Source organism: Prinia subflava, chromosome W, assembly GCF_021018805.1.
Source record: "Prinia subflava isolate CZ2003 ecotype Zambia chromosome W, Cam_Psub_1.2, whole genome shotgun sequence".
Lineage (NCBI taxonomy): Eukaryota > Metazoa > Chordata > Aves > Passeriformes > Cisticolidae > Prinia > Prinia subflava.
The window spans coordinates 4364359-4376701 of record NC_086282.1 but is presented as its reverse complement, the minus strand read 5'-3'; the positions used below and the strand labels follow the sequence as shown (position 1 = coordinate 4376701).

Genomic DNA, 12343 nt, shown 5'->3' with positions numbered 1-12343 from the left:
GAAGTCATTGAGAATATGGGGTCCCTTCAACCGGGTATGCCATCTCCTTCAATGCTCCCCCAAAACTGGAATCTAGCGCACACAGAGCACACAATTATTTAGATGAAATGGGACAGCACAAAGCAGCCTTCATAAAGTCAGAACAGTATCTGCTGCGTTGGCCCACCTTCCTCCATCTTGCACCCATGCTGGGAGCAAGTAGTCTGTCCCAAGCATCCCCCTGCTTCTGAATATGGCTTGCCTTAAAATTGCCAGAGACAGAGCTGGCTGGAGCCCCACTGCAGTGAAGTCCCCATGCACTTTCAGTAGGAGGAGCTTGCAAGGAGCTTGGAGCAGGGGGAGGAGCTGTAGGCAGGGAGACATATTGCTCTTCAAGGACCTCAAGGCAACAACAGAGCAGATCATGGTCCCAGAAATGCATTGTCTGCAGCAGAGGCCAGGAGCAAGAGTCCTGGGGAGGGTGCAGTGACCAGGAGTTGGTGTTAAGTCTTCTCATTTCTATTTTGTTTCTCTGATTATGTAATACTTTCCCTATTAAAAATGTTAACCTAATTCTAGAAGGAAACATGAAACTGCTGTTCCAAATAGGTATGGATTTTGTTTAAGCAAATTACTTTCTTGATTTAAAAAAAAGTTTTTAGAGGACGTGATCTGACTTGAGCAATGCTTTCTGAGTAGCCCCCTGATTCTTTTCAGCTCGGCAGCCAAAGGGTCTTGGGCTGTCCTTGAGCCATGGAGGTGGCAGCTGAAGAGAGAGAAGAGCTTCCTGGGACATGTCACATGAGAATCCATCAGCAGAATGCATGCAGCAGCATGTCCATGCTGCTCTGGCTTCTCAGGAGTGGGATTGGCTTTGCTATTGTAATAAATGATTAGCCAATTTTAAATTAGTACAGGATTTTATTAATAAATTAATAAACAGAATTTCAAGAAAGCCAACAATCAAGGATCAGTGTTGAGCCCGGGATTGGCACTGGGTGAACCTCAGCTTCGGCTTCTATTGCACCAAAGCCCCCTTGGTTCACAAATTCAGTCTCTGGGTTCTGCTTATATACAGTTTTTCAGCAGGACAGAGTATTACTTCATACTCTCTTTGTCTTTCCAGTTTTTCTATATTCATGTAGTCTTTTTCCCTGCTGCTGGGTCAGTTGAATAGGTCTTCCGAGAAGAGATGAATATCTGATTCGGTTTCTGGGAACTGTGCATTGAAATGCACACCCCGGATGGTGGGACAAGATCCATATCAAGCGTTGATCGCTGGGTGGTTCTCAGCTTCATCTGGGAGGTGGCCCATCTTCCTTGGAGCCTCCCTCCTTTCTGTTTCAAATTCCAGCCTTTCCTGAGTTCCCAGCAGAGTTAATTCCAATTCCCGAGTTTGTTTTGTCCCCGGACCTGAATGACTTTTTCATTTATTTTATAAGGTACAACTCATTTTATATCACATATGTATTACAAACATGAATTATCCCATGCCATTTATCACACTATGGCATTTACTTAAAAGGACGTGATGTGCTCTGCCATGTGCCATGGTGACAAATCGGTCCCTCCTTCCATGCCTGGGGACACAGTGTGTTGGCAAGATGGAAGGATGCTCAGCAAACAAGTTTCACAGTACTGATGCAGTTTTGCAGAGTTGGATCTCATAACATTGGTTGTAAGAGAAGATTTATAATGCTGTATCCCAAAGGTACCCTTTAAAGCACCAGCTATTTTAACACTGGGAAATGACATAAGCATCTCGAGAGGTTTGTGATATTTCTGCTTTAGCAGTCACTTCATTAAAGATCTAGGAGCTGGAAATCCTTGTAATCAGTCATATACTGTTCCCAAAGTCTGAATCAAAGCCATGTTACTGACACCTGGCTGGAAGTGGTTTTGCAGATGCTGTTCCAGCTGTAAGCAGTATATTTACAGCTCAAACCCAGTGAAACCAAAGAATGCAGTAATGGCAGAGAGACCTCCAAACAGGTAATTGGCAGGACTGGTAGAGGTCTGTCGGAGTCCAGGACATCCCTCTGGTCACCCTGGAGGGTTGGAGACCAGACAGGGGGGTCTGGGATCTGTACAAGGGGGTTAGCCAGCCTCACACAGAGCCCAGAAGGACACTGCTTCTGATCCCTGGATATGAGAGTGAATGCCCACATTGTATGAAGAATCACAAGCTGAGAGAATTCAAAATAAGCAGTAGTTAGTTTATCACAGAGTCCAAATGTAGAATCTAGGATTTTTAGTATATGGGTTTGAAGAGGCAAGATGGAGGAATTGGGGAGTGGTCCTGTCCTCCTTGTTCTTGCTCTCGTCTCCCATTTTCTGCTGAATTGTATCACAAGGATTGGTTTAGAGTAGAAATGACATGTTAACAAAGGTAGTAAGTATTGGTAAAATTTTGTAAATAAAAAGTACGTTTTGGATGGTGGTTGGGTCAGGGAGACCGCACATAAAGTCCTGGACCCTCTGATCCAGCCAGTCGGCAGCATGTCCTGCTCTGCTGGGGACACCTTGCAGAGCTGAGAAAGAACTGAGAGATAATGAAAGAATAAACAACCTTGGAAACACAGACTGGCAGGCTCTGTTTGTCTTCTCTGGCTCTGGTGCTGGATCTTTTGGACAGGAAAAGCTCAAAAACCTTACATACCTCAGGGAACAGCAACCCTGAGGTGTATCTCAGGGAAAAGCAACCCTGAGAGAGGTCCTGTTAAAGTTTCTACTGTTTGCAGTTTTTTCCATGGGAGTGCTAGGTGGGAGCTGGTTTTATGGAGGAATAGAGATGGGAGTCGCCAAAAATAGCAACAACTACGTGAGGGGATGTGGGATGCCAAACCAGAGCTTTGGGGCTCTGCCACTCATATATAAGATATTCAGCCTGAAAGCCATAAGGGTAAACACAATTCAAAGGCTAAATGATTCTTCAAAATGCAAAGTCACACCTCATTTAAATGTCCTACTGGAGAGCAGCCTCTGCTCTGTGCTCCTGTAAATCATCTACCATGAACAGGAGAAACAAGTCTGTGAATACACATGAAAGTGCCATAGCTTTGAGAAGAACTGGCATGAGCTCCTGCTCATGTGTGCAGCGGGTGACACATAGGACACAACAGACTCACAAGACACTCACACCTGGCCATACCAGTCCTGGTTCTCACCATCAGTGCTGCCAGCAGAGGGAAAGTTTCTCCAAGAAAACAATAGACAGACACAGAAAATCATAGATATGGGTTTCACCAAGAAATCAAACAGGACAGTGTAAATGTGCTCATTTTCAGGGAGGCAGCTTATTCAACCTACTGCACACATGTCCACTGTAAATGTGACAGCAACTGTAAACTAAAAATAACCCAAGAAACCCAACAGTGAGGAGGAAAGTGAACACAAGAAAGGCTGCTTCAGGGTACAGGCTGATGACCTAAGAGGATTTCTATTGTCATAAAGTAGTTTTCTCCTTAAAAGGAAGATAAGACCACTGCTCAGTAAATGGTGGAACTATATTATTTTGAGTCAAGAGCTTCTCCTTGGAGATGATTATTTGTTTAGTGAGAAGTGGCTTCAGAGACACCATTGGGAATTCTTTTCTCTGATCAAGAGGCTGGACTGTGAGAATACAACTGAATTTCCTTTCACTTGCCAAACTAAGCTTTGCAGCACTAGGAGGCTCAGGTTTTTCTGGATTTCTCCAGTTCCAGCCACTCCAATGCCCTAAGCTCTCTGCCAGACTTTATTAAGGGGTTTCTGATTTTTTCAGAAGTGAAGCAAAGCAGAATTGCAAAACCCACCTGAAATCAGTGCAGCCAAAAGTAATCACCTCCCCAACCTTGCTCTGAGTACACAAGCCTTCATGGGTTAACTGTTACACATTGGTTCATAACATCCACTTGTGTCAGAAAACATTTATGTTAGCAGCTGCACCAGCAAGGTTAGTACCAAAATATCCTTCTGTTCATTTGTTTGTTTTTTTCCTGTTCTTTGGGGGCTTTTTAAAATCCTTATCCTTTTCTAAATAGGGAAGTGATTAATTCCTCTCTTTCTGTTTAATTTTGCTTCAGCCAACCTTTTTTTGGTTGGTTTTTTTTTTTTAGGCAGAAGGAAAACTTCTAGTTTGAGTACAACACAAGGAAAACACAACTGCACAAACACAGCTGCCAAAAGACAGAACCAGACCTGTTTGTATCTTAGAATTATAGAATGGCTTGAGTTGAAAGGCACCTCAGAGATCATCTAGTTCCAATCCCCCTGCCATGACAGGGCTACTACAACAGGTTGCTCAAAGCACCACCCAGCTTGGTCTTGAACACTTCCAGGGATGTTCCAGTGCCTCAATTTCTTCCTAATAGATAATCTATACCTGCCTTCTGTCAGGTAGCCATTCCCCCTTGCTCCATCACTCCATGCCCGTGTCCAAAGCCCCTCTTCAGCTGTCTTGTAGCCTCTTTATGTACAGGATTCTGTGTAAGGCTGGCATATAATGCTTGAAAGAACAAAACCAACGAAGTCACCACAACATAAACCACCTTGAAATGACCTATAGCTGAACTGACTTCCCCTGTAAGGTCCCAGATTTTGCTGGAGAGGGCAGCAGTTATCTTGTAGCAGGTATGAATGGATGGCAATGGAAAGAAGGAAAAATAATTTGACACAGCAGCAGCCACTGAACAGTCTGAGGCTGTAGGGCTCTGCTTTCAAGGAAAATGTATCTTCCCTGCTAGAACAATGTGCAAACATTTCTTGGATCATCTTCCTATATCAAAATTACTGAGGGAATTAACAGTGTGGTAAAAAGGGTGAGAGCTTCTATAGGTTAACACACAGGATCAGATACTCAGCCAAACTCAGTCACTGTAAAAAAGATTTCTCTAACTTATAAATACCAATTTCATTCCAATTAATATAATATAATTATATTAAAGAATTACAAGACAGAAATTTAGGCAAAACCAACAATCGGAAGTACAGCACCGATGCCCAGGATCGATGCTGGGTGAACCAGTTACAGCCTCTATTGCGCTGTAACCCCCTCGTTCACAAATTGGTCTTTTTTGGGGTCCTTGTTTTATACAGTTTATTTGGCCCACGGCAGAGGATTTCTCCACAGTTCTTTGTTTTTGAGGTGTTTTTTTTCACATTCATATCCTCCCTGCTGAATGGGGCTTCCCGGCAAAAGAATGGGTGTTAATTTCTTCCCTCCATTGTATGAATGGGAGACAAATTTCTGAATGGAGAGGCATCCCCCTGATAGTGTCTCTGGTGATGGCTTGGCATTTCACAGTTCTGCTGCCCCTGGAGGACTGATTTCGATCTTGATTTGCCTTTCATTCTGATGTCAATAGCGGAGTCACGATTCCCGGCAAGGCATTGTCCTTCTCTGAATAGTGGTTCCTGGGTGTTGCTCGACTTGAGATTAGCTGGTTTCATGCCTGACCTGCTTGCATTTTTATTTTACAGAACATATTTACATTCTACATACACCAAAACATGAATTAATGTACCATATTTATTACATAACCATGACACTTAATTTGATTTACTGTTCTGCACAGAAGGAGGTGCTGGGTGGTAAATCCCAGAGCCAGCACCCCAAGGCACAATCTTGGGCTATTAAGTCTTACTTAAGTCACTACTTGGCTTAAGTTGTTATTGGCTCCTCCTTTCTCTACTTCACATTAAAGCCATTGTGTCCCAAGAAATCATAGCCCATTTTTGGTGAGTGGCGGTCTTATTGTAGGGCGAGGTGCTGTCACAATCCGATGGACGGTTGTGATGGTTCATTTTGATTTCAAAGTGCAAAAAGAGGCAATGAGAACTTAGTTCAAGTAAAATCAATGTATCTTTATTGATACACACAATATGCGATAGAAGAGAAGGGAAAGAAAGAGAGAGAGAGAGAAAAGAGGAAAAGGGGGATCATAGCTACCAACAGCAGACATGAGTCCTCGTGACACTGGAACCAATAGACCACCTTCACAGTCCTCGTGGCATGAGTCAATAGATATGTCTTGTCCGTCGGGGAGGCCTCAGAGACTCTCCTTCTCGGGATGATTATTATAGTTCTTTTTCAAGGCAAGGGGCAACAAGCCAAGGAGGAGGGGAGTCCTCATGAGTACCGCAGGTGTTCTTCCACAGTGAAGGAGTGGGGCAGGCTGGGCTTTGCAGCAGGTACAGCACAGTCAGTCAGAGCAAACACAGCCTCCACAAACATGGCCCAGGAACCGTAACAGCCCCCCATTGTTCCTGCACAGGTTTCTGAGGAGGGCGTCTTGGTCCAATGGGTGCACCTGCAGGGAGAAACCTGGGTCCCACCTCAATCAGGCCAGAACTCCTGTGCTGCGGCCCAGGGGTGTTTTTCCCCTTCAAGAACTTGGACCATCAATTTTCTTCCACATTACTGTGATTATTGTTCCCATTGCTTAACCACTTTGTTCTTTATCTTGTTTGGAACCTCACTCCAGTTATTCATCAAGGTGATGAGAGGAAAGTTAATGTCTTTACAAAAAAAATGATGGATGACAGTATTGGTGTTAACGTCTTTGAAATGGGTCTTAATGTCTGTACTAACTTTGGGCAGCAGGTTTGTTGCAAAGACTGGATAGCTTGACTCCTGAAACAAACAAGTGGGTCTGCACAAGCCTGAACTTCTGAACTTTGGGGTAAAATAGTAGGTACAAGGAAAGATTAAAATGTGGTAGGTGGCTTGGGAAGGCTGTACCTTCCTATTACCTCAGCCAATGGGGAAAGGAAGAGGGCAATTTGCGGCTGGGAGTTTAGGCTAGAGGCCCAGCCTTCCAAAACCTCGAAAGAGAAAACTTTGAGGGCTTGTGCCCTGGTGGACTCTCTCCCTTTATTTGAATAGTTACAGGACTCCTCTGTCTCCTTTATGGACATAAACTTCTGGCGTTTGTGGATTTTCCTGACAGTGGGAACTGGTATGGGGGCACTTGTGGGGAATCCCACTGGAGGTTGAAGGTCTACTTGCATCTACTTGGTCCAAGAAGCTTAGTCCATCTTGGACAACATACAATTATGTCCGTTCATATTTGAGTTTTGATTGTGATTGATTTGTGGCTCTGTCAAAAGCCAAGATCATTTGAAAAAACACAAGCTGTAATGAGCCAGAGCAAAAATGAACTGGAGCTACAGACCAACCGAACATGGAAACAAACTGGAGCTGCAAATAAGCTGGAGCCAAAATGAAGTCGGGGAAGGTGAAACCAATTTGGAGTCTAAAACATTACAAATCTCAAGCTATTCTGTAATAAGTCTTTGAATTATAACTTTAGAAGCTTGTTTTGTATTAAAGAATTTTAAACTGTAGTTTTAGAATATAAAAAGGCTTTAAACAAAAGAAAAAAGTAAGAATGATCTTAAGACTTCCTCACAGAATGGTGAAAAACATCCTGGATACAGAAGAAGGATTTCAGCTTGCTGATTAATGGTTCTTGAATAAGGGAAACTGAACATCACTACCAAAGATTGATAGACCTGGAAAATAGAAGCTGGACCCCACATCTGGAAGCTGGACCCCATCACCTGGGATACATATTCTGGATGTACATCCTGGAATATTGAAATCTGAAACAGATCCCAGTAGAGTATAGAAACTGAACAAGAACCAAACATCACCACCATAGATTTATGATTGTTAGGTATTGAATAGTGACATTAAAAACTGGAAATAGAAACTGCTGAGAAAAGCTTATAAATATGTATGAATATAGCCAATAAAATACCAGCAAGTCCAGCAGTCGGTGTGCAGTCGGTAGGGAGAACTCTCACCACTGTACCCAGTGCGCTGCCTTTGCTCATACTTTACCATACTAATTCATCAATTACTAAATGGAATTGCTGCTTGATCTATTGGCCGTGTCAAGCATCTCATTTCTAACACGAGCTCCCCGCAGCATCTCTGTGTGGGCTGAGCAGGTGGGTGCTGGCAGGGCTGTGCTGAGGGCAGGCAGCAGCAGCATCGTCCTCGGTACTGAAACATGAGATTGGAAACTAGAGGTTATTAGCCATAGAAATTAGAAGGTATTTTTTAGGAATAGGCATTCAGATGAGATGTGTTGCTTAATATTTGCTGCTCTTTGTTCTGTATCAGTTGCCTAAGGAGGGAAAATACAGATGTGCAGGAATAATAAGGAGGAAGGCAAGGATGTCTGACAAGGGGAAGGATGTTTACCAGAACAGGAGACAAGAATACAAGATGACCAGAGATACTGAGATAACGAGGCTCCTCAGGCCCCAGGACCAGATAAAGACTGGTTTCATAGCTTGGACTATGACCAGAGGATCAGTGAGCATGCGCAAGGCAGTGGGGTCAGAAGTTCATCTCGAGAGGAAGACTTCTTCCTTCATCCGGGAGACCCCCGAGACGACCACCAGAGACCACTGTGCAGGCGCAAAGGACTGATAAGCTAATTAGCATACAAAGCGGAGAGGGGGGGAGCCAAAGGATGAATATGCATGAGGGTATTGTGAAACTTGCTGCATATGTAACATTCTAGAGGATAAAAGAAAACGGGAGTGAGCAAGGGGTGCACATGCCTTTGGGAACTATCCCACATCGCTTCCAGTGCTGAATAAACTACATACCTACTTTAAAACTCACTTCGGCTCTGAGTTTTAGAGTTTTTCCACAGGTCAGTGCAGGCATCCTGGCGTCTTCCTAGGGTATCCACACCCGGCGCGGGTCGCTCGGGCATGAGTGGCTCCGGGCGCAGCCAGTTCAAGCTATTCTGCTGGGTTACAGCAGAGCCAGCGCGGGGCCGAAGGATTTGTCCTGCCAGCAGTGGCTCGGGAAAAGAGCTGGAGAGAAGAAACCAGGTGAGGCCAGGTGGCAGGAGGGTTCGTCACTGGGGGGACCTGCAGCTGCTCCCCGGGATGGGACCCCCGGGAAGGGCCCCTCAGGCTCCCATGCCCTGGGTGGCGGTGCCCCCTGGTGACTGTGGCGGGTCTGTGCGGAGCAGTGGCGCTGCCGTGCCCCTGTCCCACACCAGGCACTGCCTGGCGGCCCCAGCACAACACCCTGCCCACACCCATGGAGGTGCAGCTCTGGGCTATGTGCAGCAAGGTTGCATGAGGATGAGGCTGGCCATCCACTCCTGGGGGGCAGCACCAGAGAGACAGCTCCGGGAGGGACACTGTTAGGAAAACGAATCCACGATGTCAGAGGTTTATGTCCAAAAAGGAGACAGAGGAGTCGTGTGACTTTATTCGAATAAAGGGAGAGGCCATGGGAATTTCCCATCCGGTCTCTCAGATTTTTGGGGGAGGCAGCCCCCTTTTTTATCCTAAGTTCCTGGCTGCATCACCCTCTTCGTCTTCCCTATTGGCTGAGGTACTCGGAAGGTACACACTTCCCAAATTGCCTATTCTATGCCCCCCGCTAGTACACACCCCCTTTTGTTATGTAAAAGAAAGAAAAAAAATAAAGCTATTCATAATTCTACTACGTCTTTGTTCTTTTTCTCTAGGTTCAGGAATTTAACATGTCCTTGGCTAAGCAACAGTCCGTGTTGATTAGTAACATTTTCTAGAACTAATAGTTTCTTCTGTTACTTCCCTATCTATAAATTCCTGGCCCTATCTACAGTTCACACGGTCTGTTTGTAAAGACACATTCATCTTATTCCTTTCAGACACCATGCCTGGGATGGACATCGTAGCTGGAATATGGACACTGTCGTTTGAATATGGACATCACAGCTGGGATATCACATCCCCAAACATGCCCCAAACACAGCAGAAAGACCCTCCCACCCTCCTACCCTCACCTTCAACCCACTAATAACCAGCCACAGCCATAAAGAATTGGTGAAAAACCAGCTTTGCCACTGAAGTCACTTGAAGCAAAAAACAAGTTTTCCACGGCTGGAAAGGTCTCATGGAAGAGTCTCATGTCTCCACCCAGACATGTCCTTCTCCATGGTCCCTCTAGCCATGCTCCTCCCCTCCCACCATGTCCCCTGTGGCAGCCACACACTCCTCTGTATGCCTCACTCAAGACAAGCACCTTTCCATGCTGTCCCTGGCCATGTCCCCCTGAGCCACCTCAAGCCACATTTACCCCCATGTCCTCTCCCAGCAGTGTCCATCCCATGCCCAGCGAAACAGACTCCCTCCTGCATTTAGATCTCAAAACTGCTCTGCTGCCACTTTGAGCCACAGAGCCTGTGCTGCATTCCCAGTGAACAAGTACCAGGTTGACCGCATAAAGGGCCCCCTCCTGTCTTATTTCAAGTAATTTGTCCTGCTCTAAGACAGCTGTGGTTTACGCTGGGGGACAGGAGGGGCTTCACCCCAACTTAGAGCCAAGGTTTGGGCACTGTGAGCTGGGGAGGGTGCGGAGTGTTTTTTGCACACTCTGTTAACTCCTTTGGGAGAGAGAAAAACCCCGGTTCCTGACCTATTGTTATGAACAAGTTTCCCGGTCAAAAAAAAAAAGGCTGGGCTGTCCCTGTCCTAGCCCCGTGGCGGGACAGCTCCGTCCCCCCCGGGAGCACGCATTGGCATGTTGGGAGAGCTCTGGGAGTGCGGCCCCCCTCCTCCTGGTTTGTGCCATCACCCAGCCTTTTGGAGGAATGGGGTTTTTCCCTGTTTAACCCCCACACCCCAGCCAGTTTGAGTAGGGAGGGAAGCTGCCCTGAAGAGGAGTTGCCTGGCAACACTTTCCTACCTCATTAAAAAGTGAAAAGGAGCAGCTCGGGCCTTAATTGCCTGGTTATTGTTCTTTGTAACTACCTCCCTCAGCAGGAGTGCCTCTGCTGCGACCAGGACAAATGCATATGCATTTGTATATGCAGATAGGGCCGCCTGGTGGATCCTGGGAGGGCTTTTTGGGGAAACTGCACCCCGGGAAAGGAAGCTGGATTCGTCAGAGGAGAATTGGATAGTGCCCTGGCCGAGCGGGGAGTGGATGCACCCTCTGACCTGGTTTGAAGATTTGCCATGACCTGTGAGGAGCCTGAATGGAATGGGAACTGGCCAGGTGAGCTGACTGATACAGACAATGGGAAGCTATCGAGAGTTTTCCCTGAGGGCAAAGAGCTGACTTTGCATGCCAGTGTCAGACTGCTCACCGCCCTGCTTGCTGATGGTTGACCAGAGAGAACTCCTAGCTGTTCCTATGGGAACAAGGACTTGCCATCTACTGTTTGCAGTGGAACGATGAACTGGGACAGCACCTGCTCCTTCGGATGGCTGCAGCAGCGTGGAAAGCTCCGATCAAACACTGCAATCCTTCTGATGACTTTAATAATGAGCTGATCACTTTAATAAAGAGCTGAATATTAATAAAGGCATATGCCCTGTTCCTTTCACTATGAATGCTCCACAATGCGGCTGCAAGGGATGTGTGGGAAAAGGGAGAGCGGCAGCCAGGGGTGAGGGCTGGGGCGATAGGAGCTTCCCTGGGAGGCTGAGACCTCACCCAGGACAAGCACTGGCCCTGAGAGCTGTCCCTGCGCGGGGGGTGGCAGCAGCGAGGCCCCACGGGAGCAGCAGCTAATCTGGACCCCAGGCAGGCAGCACGGCGGAGGCTCAGAGCTCTGCCCCGCTCTCGGTGTCAGGGCAGCGTGGCCGTGCCCATGGAAACACCCCGGGGAGGGGAACAGGGAGCAGGAGCAGGGGTGGCCGCGGAGGGGTTGCCAGGGGTCCCCCAGGGGACAGCGCCTTCGCCCAGGCTGAGCCGCGTGGCCTGTCCCCGCCCACCTCCCTTTGCCTGCCAATCAGGTCTCTTTGCCCGCGAGCCTTGGTCAATCGTGACCCGCTGCCTCCAGGTCCATGTCCGCCCATTCATGGGACCCACCCTTTCTGAGGATGCTGGGCTTGGCAGGACCCCTGGGACCCTGTTCCCCCAATAGAGGGGTCACTGTCCCTGGATGAGGTGAGGGTCCTTAACATGAGGGTCCCCCTTTTCTCTTCCAGACAAGTGGCCTTCCAGTGCCAGCTCCTTCAGTCATCCTTGGGACGCCCATCCTCCCCACAACTTCCCTGGCTACGCGATGAGCTGATGTCACTCCAAGATGCTCCAGGGGGTCTTTTCCAGATGCTCCCTGGAGACCCATTCCCTGAACAGGTGACGGTAGTGTGGTTATCAGTGCTGGCCCTCGCCTTCTCCTTGGTTTGTGAACCCCAAGAGACTCTGTCGTTGGCTGAGATGACCCTGCGGCGCCTGGCTCCCCGCCTGCTCCTCTCCCTGCGCCTCCTCGGCCCCGGCATTGACATCCTGCTCTGTCCTGATGCTACTGATGGCCTCCTGGACCATCTCCTGCCCCATGGGCATATGCTTTTTCTCAACGAACATTTCCTCCAGGCAATGGACCGAGAGCTGGGTATCAAAGCATCCCGCTGA

General features: G+C 47.4%; 1 protein-coding gene across 1 annotated transcript; it reads left to right on the top strand.

Annotated features, from left to right (window-relative positions):
- Positions 1–11325: 11325 nt before the first annotated feature.
- LOC134563379 (AP-5 complex subunit sigma-1-like) lies at positions 11326–12343 on the top strand. Its single transcript, XM_063421264.1, has 2 exons — positions 11326–11372; positions 11917–12343. The coding sequence occupies exons 1-2, from the start codon at positions 11326–11328 to the stop codon at positions 12341–12343; spliced, it is 474 nt and encodes a 157-aa protein (XP_063277334.1).

What these genes read in the sequence shown, in the direction of transcription:
- LOC134563379 (XM_063421264.1), top strand. Translation starts at nt 11,326, where the DNA reads ATGCGGCTGCAAGGGATGTGTGGGAAAAGGGAGAGCGGCAGCCAGGG. An exon ending in AGGGAGAGCGGCAGCCAGGG is followed by an intron (nt 11,373 to 11,916) that starts GTGAGGGCTGGG and finishes TTTCTCTTCCAG; the next exon opens with ACAAGTGGCCTTCCAGTGCC.